The 17,014-nt window shown below is 46.1% G+C and overlaps 2 protein-coding genes across 3 annotated transcripts in view; one reads left to right on the top strand and one right to left on the bottom strand.

The window, feature by feature from the left end:
• The window catches only part of Ltn1 (E3 ubiquitin-protein ligase listerin), a 67,432-nt gene extending 65,772 nt beyond the window's left edge, over positions 1 to 1,660 (top strand). Inside the window, exon 31 of the mRNA XM_077683593.1 lies at positions 1,482 to 1,660. Coding sequence (XP_077539719.1) covers positions 1,482 to 1,541 — 60 coding nt within the window. The 3' untranslated portion in view covers positions 1,542 to 1,660. The remainder of the gene's footprint in view (positions 1 to 1,481) is intronic.
• Positions 1,660 to 17,014, bottom strand: part of LOC144152330 (transmembrane protein 181) — a 31,935-nt gene continuing 16,580 nt past the window's right edge. For both annotated transcript variants that reach the window (XM_077683595.1, XM_077683594.1), the window contains 7 exons: positions 9,869 to 9,968; positions 7,127 to 7,254; positions 5,372 to 5,521; positions 4,036 to 4,138; positions 3,721 to 3,945; positions 2,590 to 2,656; positions 1,660 to 1,964 (listed from right to left, as the gene is read on the bottom strand). In XM_077683595.1, coding sequence (XP_077539721.1) covers positions 1,898 to 1,964; positions 2,590 to 2,656; positions 3,721 to 3,945; positions 4,036 to 4,138; positions 5,372 to 5,521; positions 7,127 to 7,254; positions 9,869 to 9,968 — 840 coding nt within the window. In that variant the 3' untranslated portion in view covers positions 1,660 to 1,897. The remainder of the gene's footprint in view (positions 1,965 to 2,589; positions 2,657 to 3,720; positions 3,946 to 4,035; positions 4,139 to 5,371; positions 5,522 to 7,126; positions 7,255 to 9,868; positions 9,969 to 17,014) is intronic.

The raw sequence follows: 17,014 nt of genomic DNA on the forward strand, positions 1-17,014 counted from the left end.
AATTATAAATGATTTATAGTAAGGATCGGTACAGTGGATTAATTGCGGTAAAATAGCGTGGCTGCTGTTTCAATGGATGGATTTGTAATTAAAAGTACCTGTCACAATAGTATTGCCGGGCTTTCTCCTTCAAGGCATGTAACCAGACTTCAGTGCCCCTTGAAGGTGTTGTTCTTGTCTTAAGGGGAGGGCAGACAAGAACAGCTGTGTGGAGGAGACCTATGAGGGGACATGGCAGCTAAACCTAACTTTGTTGCTATTTATACACCAATGGTAGCCAAACTTTGTGCATGGCTACAGCTGACTATGGTAATGTCCAAAAAGAAATCAGTTGTAGCTACCTTGTGTATGAATGCATCCTACTAATTCGTTCATCCCTTAGTTGAAGCACTAATAAAGCTTAAATTTCTTCAAATGCTTGCGCTACTGTATTCGCAAAGGTGTCTTGTGCGCAATAAAGCTCGTCGTTTAAGTTTTTGTAACCTCAGTAAATATCGACAAGAACGACACAACATTAATTCCCTATGCAACAGGTGAAAAAACACGTGTATGCTTGTCAAATTTATCTATAGCTACAGAGCTCCAAAAGAACTAACAAACAGCTTAATTGTCCACAATACATTGGCACAAAAATTTGAAAAACTTGAAGCTTTATTAGCTCCTTAATTAAGGGATGAATTAATTAGTGGGATGCATTCATAACACAAGTATACAAGATGGCTACAAACTGATTTCTGTTTTGACATTATCTTAGTCAACTGTACTTGTGCATGAGGCTTGGTTACCATCGGTGCATAAATTAGGGTGTTTTATTGGCCACGTCCCCCCTTATGTTCAGTGCACATCATTAACTATCCCCTGGTAATTTCAATCTACTATAAGCTTTCACTGTTGCAATTCGCATGCCCCGGCATAGCTGCAGTGTATATGTCTGATTAGAACTTTTTTTTGGCTATTATCTAATGGCTCCTTCGAAAGCTTGGTTGCATGAGAAACAAATACAAGTTGTAATATCTGTCAAGAACTGTTGCAACGTTTACATCAAGTAATTAAAAGCTGGCAGTTGACAACAACTGACAGCATTGTTAAGAGAAAGTGTAGGCATAATGTTTGTCCTGTTCACCTGAGAAATGTATCATTGTGAAGTGTTTATCATTTATAAATCTTGTGAAACAAGCCTGTCGTGCGAAGTGCAAGGCAGGAAGTGGTTCACTAGTTTCATTTCACACAATTACCATTCTATAATAGTAAATAGCAGGCACTGGGGCTGAGTTTCACGGGCTTTTGAGGCAGGCTGATGGTAAATTAGTTGAGTGCCTTTCCTAATTCATTCGTTCTTTCATTTATCCATATTGCCCAATATTTTCTGGCTTTTCATTACAAAGTATTGTTACTCTCGTGTTGATGTAGCTAACCTTTCCTAACATTGCTGTGTACTAATGTGTTTCTCCTGCGTGTTTTTCTCCTTTCCTTCGACGCAGTTCAAGTGGTTTAACACAAGCAACAATTCCACATGTCCATTGTGCCGAAACGTCTTTTAAGTCTCTAGCCTGCATAAGAAATCTGGCGTGCCTTGTTGAATACGTTTGCCAAGTTGGTGTTTGTGCAAAAAGATTGGTGTTAATAAAAGCGTGACAACAACACAGGAAGGAATGGCGAACATGGCAAGTTGTCATTTTATTGTCGTGCTTCGACGCTCAGTCGTCTCTGAGATCAAGCGCTTTCGAGGGCGAACCATTGTCCTTCTGTGCCATGCACACAGATGTGTGTGTGTGCAGTCGCCTCTCCCTATGTACAAAAATACGTTTTATTGTCCCAGTTGGCCCTCTGTCAGCTGGTGTATGCCCCATCCTCCGCATCACGTTGCTTCGCACAAAGGCATCTTCAACTCCATTGTTCAGTCACTTTCTTCCTTGTCTTGGCCCAAACGCACAGGGTTTAGTAGCCGCTCTTCAGTGTCTGACCTGCGTGGTGGCATGAGGGGCGTTAATCATTGCAGTTATAAGTTGACGGCTGAATTGCGTATCCAAGAGATACGACAAATCGTTGCCCTATTGTTTTAGTGTTACCCATTGCCCTATTGATACAATGGCATCATATTAAGTTGACGGCTGAATTCCGTAGCCAGGAGATACAACAAATCGTTGCTCTATTGATACCATGGCATCAGGGGCGTTAATTATTACTGTTATAAGTTGACGGCTGAATTGCATATCCAGGAGGTACGACAAATCGTTGCCCTATCGTTTTAGTGTTACCCTATTGCCCCATTGATACCGTTACTGGAAGTCATGGAAGAATAGCAAAGCCATGTTACTGTTTGCAGTACCAATGCCCTATACGTCGCCCTAGATCATAGCCTACAAACAGGCATCCGTAACTCCATTTCATTTTACTTCCTAGTTATTAAGGAGCCAAAATCTGCTGCTCCGTGACAAGTTTGTTGGGGATAAAATATCAATTACTAAATGCATGCATGCATATAGGTAAAGAAAGCGTTAAATACGAGCTTCACTTGTGCCTGTAATCATCCCAAATATTTCATGCAGTAGTAAGTATGGTTGGTGTAGTAAGGCATTCGTTACGTACCCGTAGATCACCTCCTCATCCGAGTCATTCATCATGGACAGCGTCGGGTTATCCTTCAAATGAGATTCTGCAAAGCAGACAGGCACTGTGCTCACACAAATGCTCACAAAAGTTACTTGAGCAAGATCACAAAATAGCATGGTTCACTAGCATGGACGAACATAGGCAACACAAAATAGCATGGTTCACTAGCATGGACGAACATAGGCAACTTGTAAAGTGGTCCATGAGATGCATTTTGTGCGTCACTATAAGGGGAGACTGGGGTTGAGGTTATGTAATATGCTGTGCTGCACCTTTCTGGCCAAATTTGTGATTAGCTAGTCACTTAATACCAGCTTACTTTATGAGCTTGCTCCATCGCAAAAACTATGGCTGTATTGATCTTCTCATTATGAAGTACTAATATATCTGTGAAATAAAATGCTGAACAGTTTATACTGCACATTTTATACTCGTGCCAAAGTGTTACATTTCTATAGTTTTATTGCGCTGTCCAAATTATAGGCTTTCGAATGCAACAAGAATCGTGCAAATTTTATCAGTACAACCAAAGACACTGTGCACGACACTTAGTTCTATGACAAAAAAAAAGGGTTAGTTTTGAGAAAATGAACAATCAGTTACGGATTGTTGGCAAAAGCGATCATTTATTGGGTTTTTGAGTGCAGCTGCTTGCTAAGAATTCATGATAGGGTTGTAATAGCGCCCTTTTTATAACTTGTAAATAATAAATATAGTAGTAGTGAATGAAATTGTTTCTTGATTTTCTGGGTGTGAACACGAGGGTTTCTCTTTAGGGTAAGGTGGGCATGAATAGGGTGGGTAAATTTGGTAAGCGAGGGTTTTAAGATGTAGGCCTAAAAAGTACGGTAATCACAGAAGATGACTTATAGAAGGCTGGCAATAAAATATGCAGCTTAATTTGTCAAATCCTAACTTGCCTCCTTCCAATCAGCTGAACTTTAGTTAACATACACCATCCCAGGAACTGTTGGTACAGATCCGGGATTTTCCTCTTTTTGTAATCGGATGCTTTTTGTTTGATAGCCACAGCCATAGCCATTTCCAGCGACAGAGAAAGCAGAAATAATGCTATAACATTGTGTTTGGCTCTAGCGCTGTTCTTACCTAGAAAAGCATTCGGCGGTGGCGAGTACACATAGGCCATCGTGTAGAGGTAAAAGTTGAGCAACCCGTAGAAAGACATGAATTCCGCCGAACTGCCGTACGTGGTCGACAGGTCGGCCACAAAATTGTCCTCGAGGACCGAAATACCAAATCGCATCACCGTGATGACCACGCTGAGCGTCAATACTATCAGCATCAGCGACGTCATAAACTTTAGCCGGACATCTGCACAGAGAGAGAAGGGAAAAAGATCATAGTATCTTGATAGCTTAGTTAATCTCGAGTGGTTACTGGCCGTATAAGAAAGCAACTTACCGAAGTAAGGCATGGACCTGAGTTCTGCGTAGGCTTGCACGACCAGGTATACCAGGTAGACAAGATATACTGACCCCATGACGAAAAAGAATATCTTCAAGCCCTGTGAAAGAGTTGCAGAGAGAAGAAAGAAAATGGAGAACGGTGTCATGAATGTGAGAAATTTTTGTCAAGCGGCATTCTGGCTCTGACAGTGCAATGAAACTTGGTTTAATGATGATGGTTGCATTTTTATGGCGCAATGCTGACTGTGGGCAAAGAACACCAAAAAATGGTTATTTTGTGAGAATGGTGTGGAAGTAGACACTAAAGCATTTTAGCAAAAATAAACGCGAAATGAATTAGAAGGCAATGAATATGGCTGGTTGTTTAGGGCCAGGTTGTCAATATACATGATAAGAAAAGAGGTGTAAAAATTTAACATCGGCGAGAAACTGAAAAGTGCGCTTATCAGAAATTGTGGGCTCGTCTCTCAAAAAGTACGACGGGTGTAGTGGAATGTGTTGTCTGTATGGTCGCGGGAAGTGTTTGCGTCGTGCTGTGTCAAGTGCTTTGCATTGAGTGAGGATCTGAATTACAGATAGGCCCTCCTCTCCACACTTGCTACATCGGGGTTTGGGGATTTAGTGAGCAGGTGTGATGTGTTACGTGAAGGTGACACCGATAACCTTGCAAAGGCAACCTCCATGTGTCTGCTGTGTGAATCAGCTGTGTATCGGCCAAAGCGTGGTTTTACTATGTGTAACGTGTTTGTTGACTCGAGTCTGCTTGCCATTGTTTTACGAAGGTGTTGTTTGATGTGTGGTTTGAGGTCGGTGTAATCTACCGCTGTTATGTCCGCCACGTTCGTAAGAGCAGCAGCAGCAGTGGCCATTTGATCTGTGGTCTCACTTCTGGAGTGCAACTTGGTTTAGTTAGGGATATTATTGGCCCGGTAGTAATGTCTTGGCGAGGTGAAAATTGAGAGAGGTGGGCATTCTCTCTCTGTCTGTCTGTTTGCATGTCTCTGTCTATTTAGTCCAGGGTTCGACGGAAGTCTGTCTGGCCAGGTGGTGGATTCATAACAACGTTGTGGTCACTAACCAAGCCAATTGAAAAAAGTTGACGTTTCGGATGCCAACGAAATCCTTGATCACAGTGAGGTGAGGCGAGACATCGGCGCGGTTTTCATGCTTTCAAAATGTGACGTAATGATCGCTTGTAGGTCTGAAACGTCAACTTTTTTCAATTGTCTTGGTCAGTGACCGCAACTTTGTTATGAATCTCTGTCTATTTGCACCGTAAGTCTTGTCTGGTTAAGAGCAATTTAATCGCGAGCTTGTTGGCCGGCACTGACCGCAAATCCGTGCGTGTCGACCTTGTAGTTGTAGGTGGGGTCGCGGAGCTCGTTGTACCGCTGCCAGGAGGCCAGCACAAAGGCGGCGGTCCACAGCATGCCAACGACCAGCAGCTTGGGCAGGTAGAAGCTGGCAAAGCGCCGCTCGTTCTGCACATTGGCACACACAGAAACATGGTTGCTGACTGGCTCTCTTAAGTAATCCCTTCATTAGAGCACTTGTTCTTGCCGGAGAAACTGCATCAGCAACTGCCTAAGATAAGGTCACTTTCCTTGTTCAAGTCAATGTTAAAACCTGCACGGACAAGCTGACAAAATGGCGCGAGTCATAGCGAAGTTGCTTTTGACAGGAACAGGGCAAGTGTAGATAAACAGACTATTATATTGGGTGTTGTGGCCACAGAGGCAATAGATGCCTAGGTGAAGCTTTAATGTAACAATAACAAACCCGTTGACTAATATTGCCATACAGATTCATGTAGCAAATGCATCTCTGTTACAGTACTGGCAGAACACTTCTCTCCTTGTCCAAGGTTGACGTTACTGTGAAATTCTGAAAGAAGCACATAGCACTGAGAGTGCTGATGAGTATGGATTTAGTACAGCAAAGCTCACATAATGCAGCCTGGGATGGATTGGATTTGGGTAAAGTCGGCCAAGAACAAAGGCAAAACAAAAAAAAAGAATTGAAAACAAGCACTTAGTCGTCCTTAGTTACACTGTACACTCCTTGAAATTGCAATGTGTCTACCAGCCCAGCGCCAAGTCCTTTAGCAATGCAGTAAAAGCTCGTTAATTCAAACTTGAATTAATGAAAGTGAAGAACAAACGCTGTAAAATGTGTTTTGGGAGCAGAAGTGCATGTCGGCAATTGAATGCTTCAAAAAGTCCGCGAGTCAAGCTTGCCTTTTATCCCTGAAGGCAGGCGAAAGCCAGCACATTTTTTACCTAATGGGCAAAGATAGTGGAACGCATCAAAATAAGATGGGTGGCATTCTATCCAATCATTACTTCCATGCGAATGCCGGCACTTCTTTCCACCCCCTTTTTGTGGTCTTTGGCAGTGACAGGCTCTGCGTGTCTAACCACAGAAATTATGCTATGTGTCAGCATGCCCCACACCCTTAATGCATGTCCACATCGACGCACTTTGAAAAGAAACTTCTTCCCGAAAGGCTACCATGGGTGTTTCAGGTTGCTTTTTTTTACCCGACTGAAGTTCTCTCTCTCTGTTTTTCTCTCCTTTCCGGAGGTAATGCAGCCTCATGTGTTGACAGCGGGTGGGTTTATCTGGCTGCGGCCCAGGCCCCAAGCTACCGGCACAACCTACTCGCATTTGCATTAATGGGCTTTATTATACATGTACTTCTATGGAAGCTCGACCAGACCGGTTCGAGTTATTCATTAATTCGAATTATTGAAGTCCGAATTAACGAGCTTTCACTGTATTGCACAAAATGGATTTCACCGCACAACTATCTCCTTTCCAGAAGCAATCTTCTGAACCCTGTCCTCGCAGCATTGTCAGGTCTGTGCCAATTCTGAGCCCAAAGGCAGAGCTTCGAATCCTCGCATGCACAGCTTTTATTGCAATTTCAACCCACCGAATTTACCGACAAGCACACAAACTTTTTGTGGGGTCCTTGGAGCGTGCTTTCAGGCACTATGAAGAACAGTGTGTCGCACGTTTTCGTTTCAACTTTCACCTGTGTCCTCAATGTAGATATGTGTGTGTTGCTCGTGCTTCTTACCTACCTGTCGGATGCCATGGTAGACGCAAAGCCAGAAGAGCAGAAGTGCGCAGAGGAACGATGCCTGGAAGACGGCGTCCAGCATCCCTGGTACCCAGCTGTTCACGAGCAGCGACATGGGAAACACGGGGTCTGTGAAGGGAGGGAGCAAAAAATGCGCAAAATGGTAACCGGTTGTGTTCTGCCAGTGGAACACGTGAAAGTTGTGTCTAATAATGTCCCCTTGGACGCAAGTCAATAAGAATCTGCTTAGAACTGTTTCCTGCAAAGGAGACGAGGGTTGCTTGGTGTAACCCCAAACCTACTCAACAACTCAACTTCCAAGTGACTGACATCCAGTGTATATGGTATAGTCAGCGCAAAACAATGTTAAGGGTGCGCGAATATTCCAAACTAGTATATCGAAGCTAATAATACGATATTTCGATTCAGCTTCAAACGTATTCATTTTCACAGCGATTCGGCTTCCAATCGAATAGCACTATTTGTTAACCTCAAATGTCTGAAGCATTTCAAAATAGGTTCTGAAACGCCAATAAACAGTTATTTAAATGAACTCGGATACATAAAACTATGCCTCGTTGAAAACGGAAAATTCCCCTTTAAAAACGCGCGCAAAAACCGTTTGCAACGGCTTGGAACGAGGAACCCAATGCATCGCATTTTGAGCTGTACGGCCGCCGGCAAAATGCGTAGGTTCCCACCGGTAGCGCGTAGCAGGCTTACTTGCAACGCACCGGTGAAGTGCAGCTGCGGCTGCAGGGAGAGAGGAAGGCGCTTTGGAAGCGCTTCTTTTAAGTGCAGAGCACTTTAGGCGCTCGCCTTGTCGTCCTAGCTCGCTCACTCGACCGAAGTATACAGGGTGTCCCAACTATCATGCACCAAGATTTAAAAAAAAAAAAAAGCTATGGCGTTACTCGAAGAAAACCTAGTGAGTAATGTTTGGAGTACTGTGGGGAAGCGGGCAGTATTTTTTTCCTTAATGAGACTTCACTAATTCATTGTAAATAATTATCTAACTCGATAAGTACTGTCCTAATCACTGAAGTGTCAATGAGGCACTTGTAGGTACCCACGAGGGGCATCTAACTGCGGTATTTTCAGCGACGAGCTAATTGCGTACTCATTTATTCTGACTGACAAAGAAAACCATTTACCTTGGAAAACCCGCGAAGTATGAAAAATACCACGTGACGGCACCTCGGCGCGCATTGTAAAGCAGCGTCCCCAAATAAGCTGATTGAAAGCAACTGCTTCGCCTGTCACCCGCTTGAAGAGACAGGGCATCACCTTGATAATGGCATGCATGGAAGGAGGAGCAACATCAAGATTCGCGGGGCGCGTGTACAGATAAGGCAAAAACTCGGTCGCGATTTATTCTTTATTTCTTTTGTTTATCTCATTCTGGCTAATCGGAGGCAGCCTGTTTGAGGGCATTTCCTTACGATGCGCGCTAATGCGCGCCGAGGTGCCGTCGCGTGGTATTTTTCATATTTCGCGGGTTTTCTTTATCAGTCAGAATAAATGAGTACGCAATTAGTTCGTTGCTGAAAATACCGCAGTTAGATGCCCCTCGTGGGTACCTACAAGTGCCTCATTGACACTTCAATGATTAGGACAGTACTTCTCGAGTTAAATAATTAATTACAATTAATTATTGAAGTATCATTAACAAAAAAATTACTGCCCGCTTTTCCACAGTACTGCAAACATTACGCACTAGGTTTTTTCGAGTAACGCCATTGCTTTTTTTTTTAAATCTTGGTGCATGATAGCGTATAGAGCACCAAGGCGGCGTCCCGGGGTAACGCTGTTGTTAGCGGTGTACCCCAGAGGCTTCGAAAGCCAAGCGGTTTATATAGTCATAAGCGTTCGAAACTCGTGAAACGCTGGCGCTTGTCATACATCTTCCCCTTGTTTAGCGCAAAGAAAACTGCAGGTACATTTGAGGGAAAATATACTTAATTAACCGGCAGCGCCCGCGTTCCTTTAGTTAAGGACGCCCGTTGGGTTGGTTTTTTACGATAGTAAACGCAAAATGTGGCAGTGCAACGCCAGCACGTGCGGGGAGAAAAGCACAAAGAGAACAGAACTCCTGCTGGCGCAGTTTCAGACAGGGTGCGCGCGAGCACTGCGAAGGCGGGAAATTTGAATTGCATGGGGTGGTAGCAGTGAGCGGATAACGGCGCTACAGCCCATTATGGCGAATCACTGCTCTGCACTTCCGACAGCTTTCACATTGAGTGGAACGGCTTTAATTTTTTTGGCTTTGGGCCAGCTCCACCCTCGCGCTTCTTGCGTCCTGATAACGTGGCCCCGTCACATCAGAGTTTAATGACACCGAACCGTTCACGCATCATGTACGCAAACTTCGAACCCTCATCAAAGCCACACGTACACGTCCGCGCACAAGGGAAATAAGTGTGCACTGAGGAGCATCCGCCACTGCGAGGCGACAACGCTTTCAGGGGCCGCACATCCCGCTACTGGACTCTGCAATTTCAGCCCGAAAGCCCCCCTCATCCCACATGCATGGGGCTGGCGGCCGTCTTTCGGCGACCTTGAGAGCGCGCATACGCCATGAGTCCGTCGACAACGACCAGAGATAACGTTTACGCTCTGAGCGGACAGCTTTTGTGGCCCCTCACCACCAACCATTAAAAGCTGTTCGCTGTAAAACCCAGAAGGAACCGGTGTGTACGGATTCCCGGCGCGACAGCTCACAGATCAACAGCACGGGACTCACCGTTGTGCAAGAGCAGAAAGGGCAACAGAATTGACATCCACTTCTGCTCGATGGACCAGTCCCGGAAGACGAACCTCCGCAGCGTGTGCGCGAACCAGCACTGCAACAACAGCAGCAATAGGGTCACTATAAAGGTCTGGAAGCATGCCGAGCTTATTGTCACGTGAGCACCTAATTAAAACTTCCAGCAGCAGCGCTTAAAACTCAAGGATGGTAGCACATGCCGTGCTTGGTGCATTGACCCTTACGAATGCACAACAGCTTCCGTAAACGCCGGATAACCTGCAGAGCGAGTGGGTTTGGCTGAACGTAGTCGCTTGCAAACCTTGTTAACAGATACTGGCTAGTATTCCAAGCCGTACTCGCTGATAGGTTTCTGATAGGTTTCGAAATATGCCTCTATGCATAAAAAATTTTCTTTTATAAAGCAGCAATTTGTGGAGCAACAGCACCGCGACAGCTGTCGCGCTTCCCTTCGCGGCATATTTGAACCTTCTCGATACCTAGGGTACGCCCGCTGTGTTTTCCATTGCCTACTCGCGAGTTACTTTGGAATGTCCCTGTACTCAAAGAATTATTTGGATACCGTTGCGTTACCGTACAGTCTGCTGTGGCAACTTCTTTAAAACCGGTGTTGATTGTCACAAGTGCTTGCGACCATGCATCGTGTTCTCTCTCTACTCTTTTGTGATTAATTTTTTTTTTTTGGGGGGGGGGGTGCCCCCCTCTGACCAAAAAAGGAATCCTGCGATTACCACTGGTCACTAGTAACGTCGGAATTTTAGGGGCGAAGCCCCTCAGGGGCTCGGGCTGTTGGTATCTCCTGTCGCCCGCTTCGTTCATGTAGTCACGATACTAAAACACCGGGACAGTCGTTTTCCAACGTCTCGCGCTAGGACGTAACGCGTACTAAAAGCAAACACCGAGACACTTGTTTTCCAGCGCCTCGCGCTAGAACGTTTCGTGCTTCAAAGACACGGGACCTTCACAGCAAAGGTGTACACCTTTACCCCCCAACGGTTTCATCTCCGTGGGCAAAAACGCCAAGGCGCCAAGAACACACTTATGCGCTGCATACTTCGCCCCTCCCCAGGTTTCACGTTAGTGGAGATGGCCCGGGGTTTTCTTGTGTGTGCCAGGCGTGTCAAAACTTGGTATCATTTTAATGGCTGGTAGCTTAATTTTTGATCCAGCTGCCACTACGAGTGTTCAAAAACTGCAATCGTCTTCCCGCATTTCACTTCCTTTTGTCGATGCAGTCATTTTTGTCATCGCTACTATTCATCAAAGCCGTCGTACATTAGTAATGGCCGCAGATGCGAGCTCACGGAGATACTCGGCGCGGCTGGAAGAGAAAACGTTGGAACGACGACGCCAAACCACGATGCCTTCAAAGTGTGCTTCGCCTCATAATACGTCTTTTTGCGGTGGTGCACCCTTTACAGGCGCACTCACGTTTCAGTAGAAACCTTCCCGCCTATACAGTGCACCAAAGCGATATTTCGCCGCTGGAACAGCTTCACACGAGCGCGCAGCTCTTCAAAATAAGAAATGTCGCGTGAGTACGCGGGATAGGTCAAGCTGACGTGGCTAGAGAAGAAGGCGCTCTAACGGAGATAGTAGATCCTGACGGTGCTTCTCCTTATTGTTATCTTGCAGCAGTGTACCTACAGGAGCGCTCACACTTCACGGGTAGTTATATGCATCAAAGCCGAAGTGAAAATCCAGAACGGGTGCAGAAGCGCGCCAAGCTGTGTAGATGACGTCATTTCTTGCAAGCAGGTGAACTTGGAAGTACTGCAACAATGCCATGTAGTGATGCTCTTCAGCAAGTGTTTCACCTCATTATTTGGTGCATCTTTTGCAAGAGCATTTGCACTTGTTGCAAAGTTCCTGTTTGCGCAACTCCATTTATCTTCTTTCATGAGGACCAGGTAGGCAAGGTGATATCGTAATCGGGACCTGAATAGAGCCTCTCTCAGGCGCAGAGCTTCCGATTCCTTAAAGGAGCCATGAAGACAAAATACAAATTTGTTTTATTTGAAATATTTCGTGTTTTATAGTGTCCCCAGCGCTTGCGCGCGGCGGCAGCAAATATGCCGTATTCACTGAGAAATTAATTAATTCAGATTAAAATTTTCATTCTCCAGCCAAATCGTGTGCTTTTGTGACGTCTACAATGAAGTCATAGCGGCGCGTATTCAAACGAACTTCCACTGCGCCATTCGGCTTGCAGCCTTGCTTGCCGTGAAACCTCCCAGATGGCGCTAGCATACTCAGCACTCCGCCGTTGCTTTGTTTTTGACCGTATTTACACCTGGCTTGTTTTTGTTACGGTAGAAAGTAATTGCTTCGTGAAGCATGGGGTATGCTTGACAAACAGGGTCACGTAAGGCAACGTCGCTTACGCCAATCGACCATCGTCGTACAAGACAACTTCAAAGCGTCGGGCTGCTGTGCAGCTAAAACGAGCATAGTGGGCCCAGTACCAACAGCAGTGCGCATCGGTAATTCTATGTTTACGTGTATTTTCGTAACTTTTGTTGTGTACCGCACCATTCTCAGTGCTGTAAAATGGATATGAATTACATTTAGGCGCAAATAGCTCGTTCGGCAAGCTTATAAGCTCTGCCTAATTTGCGTTTGCTTTTGCCGGCCTCCGCAATCGCAGAGCAAGCTGGTATGACATCAAGTGGTTCTGTTGCGGGAAATGAGCTAGTGGGTCGCATGGCCAGTCCATTTTTTTCTAATTATATAGCTTATTTGAGCGAAGTTTACGTTAAAAGTGGTGTCAGTATGATTCTAACGAGGCAATCTTTTGAATGAACCAAACTTGTGTTTTGTCTTCATTGCTCATTTAAGCCTCGTGACTTCACTCGTGGTGCGTTTATTCAGCATGCGGACAGATTGCTCTGCCTGATTTAGTGAGAGGGCTGGCGTTGGGGTTGATTTACCGCTGCTCGGCAGGCGTAGTCTGAGTACGAGACTTTCAGTTTGCGACAAATGGGTGCCACATGGTTAGTCGTAATAGCTTGTTGAGCTTGCTTGCGGTTGTGCCGCGTGATTAGAAGGTCTTCAGATTTAGCAGGGGAGCAGCTAAGACCCCCCTCCCCCTCCTATTCAGAGCTTCTTTTTGCACCACGTTGACGATTTAAGCGCATCTTGAATATGTCCCAGGAATTCCTTAATTATTCAAATCGTCATATCAACGTTCAGGGCCCGAGAGTTTCCGCATATTTCCAGATTAAAGAGACATGGGGACAATATAAAGCCTTGAGCTGTGCCTCGCTTAGCGTGTTCTGTGTTTTGTGTAGAGTGTGATCCGAGAGCGATGTGCAACGTTCGATTTTGCATAAACCTACATGTGTATGTGACTATACGTAGGCGAGCCGCATCCAATGACTTCCACCTTGTTAAGAACGCCGCTATATATGGGTGAGATATAACGTCTTAACGAGGCCCGCTGCTAGTACTGCCCGGATTTGTTCTGCGCTTTGATTAATAAGAATATAATCCTTAAGTTGTAGAACACCTAGGGTCGAGATGCCTGTTGTGAAACCGGCCGCTTGGTAAGGAAACCAGTTAATTTCACCAAGAAAACCTTTCAGTCGTATCAGTATGCTGCACCCAATGAGTTTTCGTAGGCAAGAGCTGCGTGTGGTGGGCCTTATTTCCAATTTCGATACATTTGCCGGCTTTTGGGATGGCAGTGAGTATAGCGTATTCTAATCCGAATAAAAAATGCCTCACTCCCACGCTTTGGGCATGATGCAAGTAGAAAGTCGTAGTCTGTTTCATCAAGGTTGCAAAGAGTGGTGTTTGAGAGCTGATCACGACCAGTTCCCGTATGCCGTCTTATCTACGCTTTTGTTTGAGTTCTGCTCTCTGCCAAAGGAGATACGTCTTATCGTTTACAGCTTCCTCGTAATCCTTGTATTCAAGGTTGTCTCTTGGCGACATTGTATACTGGCTAACTCCCGCACAAAGTTGTCTATGTCGTTTAATTTTGCTGCTCGGGTTTCGAGGCGTTTTACGACATCGATCCTGGAGGTGTTCGGTTGGAAGAGATATTTATGACAGACCATGCCTATTTCAGGTGCAACGTGCCTTTTGGGCTGTTGCCCATTGCGCGCCGATTGTTTCGCGTAAGTTTGGGCGCATGAGTCTGTATTTGCTCATTCAATATGAATGTGCGGGTTCTAAGCGGGCAATTTAATTTAGTTCGTTTCAGTGTTCTAGACAAACTGCATATAGCTTTCCCCGTGAGAAGATAAGGATCTACTTCGGAGAAGGTGTCCAGTATGTCCTCATTTGTTTAGAATACTGGTTGAAGTGTTCCTGCACACTTTTCGTCCATGTTTCCAACCTCTGGTCACAGTTGCGCTTTTTTTTTTTTTTTGTAGCGGCACTTTTACAATTGGGTGATGAGCACCCTTTTTTAGTGCGAAATCACAATCAGCCGGCCTACCTGTGCCGGTTTCGCGGGAAATTTGCGAAGCCTGTTTCTTGAAGGCTCCCGCGTTTTCCAGTTTATAACTCTCTTCAACAAAGGTTAATGCGCAGCCGAAGGATGGGGCGACGCAGACACGCGATGGCGCCACGTTAGGCTTAACGTCACGCCTTTAGGCCTAACGTGAATCCGCACCCAATGGAAAAAGTAGTCACTCTACATCAAGCTGCGAGTACGAGTTGGCGTCGTAATATGGCAAAGGTGAACGTTAGACCTAAGCCAGCGCTAATCCGGCAATTGCTGCTGTTTGCCTAGCAAAGCAATGCATACCCACAGAATAGCACATACCCGCAGGCCGGAGTGGTCTATAACACAGCGATTTATAAGCTTGGTGCATCTGGACTGGGGCATTAATCAATCAATCGATCGATCGATCGATCAATCAATCAATCAATCAATCAATCAATCAATCAATCAATCAATCAATCAATCAATCAATCAATCAATCAATCAATCAATCAATCAATCAATCAATCACCTTGAGCGCAAGCAATAGGAGGGTCGACCATAAGAAGTCTGGCAGTATGTACTCAACCTAGTGTGCGTTAGAACGGTGGTTTGGGCTAGGTTGGGTGGTTTGGGTGTTTTGAATTCTAGTGTGCGTGCTCTGAAGCCTAACAAATGGTTGCATACCGACAGAGTGGCTCGTGCCGCATTGGGGTATTGGACAACGTTTTGTAGGCCGGAATGATTTCCGTGGTTGGCCCAGCCGAACTTGTCCGGCAATTTTCTTGCGTCCCGTATGATCAGGCATGGCAAGGTCAGTTTGTAGCACAAAGGGATCACTAGTTGGGGTTTTAGAAAAATACTTTCTTACCCTGTAAATTTGCTTTCTTAAAAAAAAAACGATTTCGGCTTTTAGCCCCGTTTGTTTATTTTACATTATAGTTCTAAGCTTGCCATAGCTTTGCTAGTATTTCAGAAGGATTTAAAAAGGGGTTTTCGTCGTGGAGGAGCAGTGACATCCTGTAGGCGACCCCGTATTTGGCTGAGTTTAGGGCTTGTGTCCTGCTCAGGAGTTACCTTCCCTGGTTTTCATGAAAGGGTCTTTGAGCAGAGTGAACCCTTCTTGGTGTATTAGGGTTTCTAATTGACCTTTAGGGCTACAATTAAAATGTGCTCATGCGGTGTGCTTAGCGTTAAAGTCTCTCGCTATTAGTTTAGTGAAACAGCGGTTGGGGCGTTGTCTAAAAATTACGCCCACCTCCCCTCGCGGGAACCCTGGTGTGATGCGACGCTGAGGGGGTTCAAGCGCAAGCGGAGAGCAACCGTCGACCGAAAGGCCGCCGGAGAGCGGCACACCGGTTATATGCGCAGCGCGCCCGAAGGAGAGGAAACCGCGGAGAGAGAGAGTACTGCACATGCGCAGCACCGCGCGCAGCGCCGCCCACCGGCGGAGTGAGAGCGCGCTGGGCCGCACACGCTCTCACCTGGGCACGCGCCGGCGCCAGTGCGTCTGCCGCGGCTATGACGCAACACAATCCAACACAATCCACTTTAATCCAATCCAATCCAAGCCAATCCAATGCCCCTCGCTACTAGCCACTGTACCCTCGCGAGAGAGTGTTCGCTATCGGAGAGGAGAGCGGGAGAGTGGCTGTGGACAACGGACGCACGCAGGAAGGACAGGGCCGCCGACAAGAGATGCTCTGAGCGTCGCATCTAATAAAGGAGCGAAGTTGTCCTCCCTAACGCGAGGTGAGCTACGTACTTCGTAACGGTTAGCTGGTCCGTTGTTTTCTTTGTCAGGGGGTTGTGAGCTCTTAGGTTAGGAATTTTGGTTCATCACTTGTGTTTTACTCCCTAGTCTGTGCTGCTCTGTCTTTTCAAAACACAGTGGCGACTACGTGTTTAGTTTCGTCTGGTTCAAAAGTTGTGCAGCCAGCTAACGTTGGGGTGCACCCGGTTTCTTGTAAGAGAACGATGTCTTGGTTGTGTGCTACGAGAAGACCTTGTTTATAACGAAAGCCTCGGTAGTTCTACTACCGCACTTGGGGCTTGGCAAGCTTATTTTGCAGCTAGTCATCACCGTTGCAGCTGGAGGATGATAGGTATGGCCGGGGCCGAACACTGCCAGAGTATCTGGCTGCTGCTGGTTCGGTATCAAGTGTGTTCAAGCGGGCAACTAATGCCTCTACTTGCTGCGTGAGGCATGCATAGCTTCCGTAATTGCCGCAGGCCCTGCTACTGATGGTTGTGATGTGTAATGGTTGGGAGTGTGCCGTTGTGCGGGTCAGGATTTGGACCCTAAATCTGCGGAGTGCAATTCCGTTTCTTGCCTGTGTTGATTAAATGCGGTCCCAAGTGTGGGTAGCGTGAGGTGTTCGCTTCGTGTTATTTTGCGTTCGGGCTCCTCCTTGGCACTGTTCAATGTTGTAGGTGACAGCTGGGACGATTGAAAAGGTTGATTTTCGGTGTCCGTGTCATTTAGCAAGTCGTAATTTTTCTTGTCCACAGGTAAATATTCCAAGAAACTGTCGAGCGCGCGCACCTCCTGACAGTTAACAGAACCAAGAAAATGCCTAGCCCTCGTGTGTGCGTGCTCGCGGCGACCGCCTAGCGTCCCCGGCGCACGTTTGTCAAGCCAAGCATACCCACTTGAGGAGATTGGCCAAGATTGACAACAACAACAACAA

The sequence above is a fragment of the Haemaphysalis longicornis genome, unplaced genomic scaffold, assembly GCF_048455015.1.
Source record: "Haemaphysalis longicornis isolate Haplotype H1 unplaced genomic scaffold, Haemaphysalis longicornis Haplotype H1 scaffold_9, whole genome shotgun sequence".
Lineage (NCBI taxonomy): Eukaryota > Metazoa > Arthropoda > Arachnida > Ixodida > Ixodidae > Haemaphysalis > Haemaphysalis longicornis.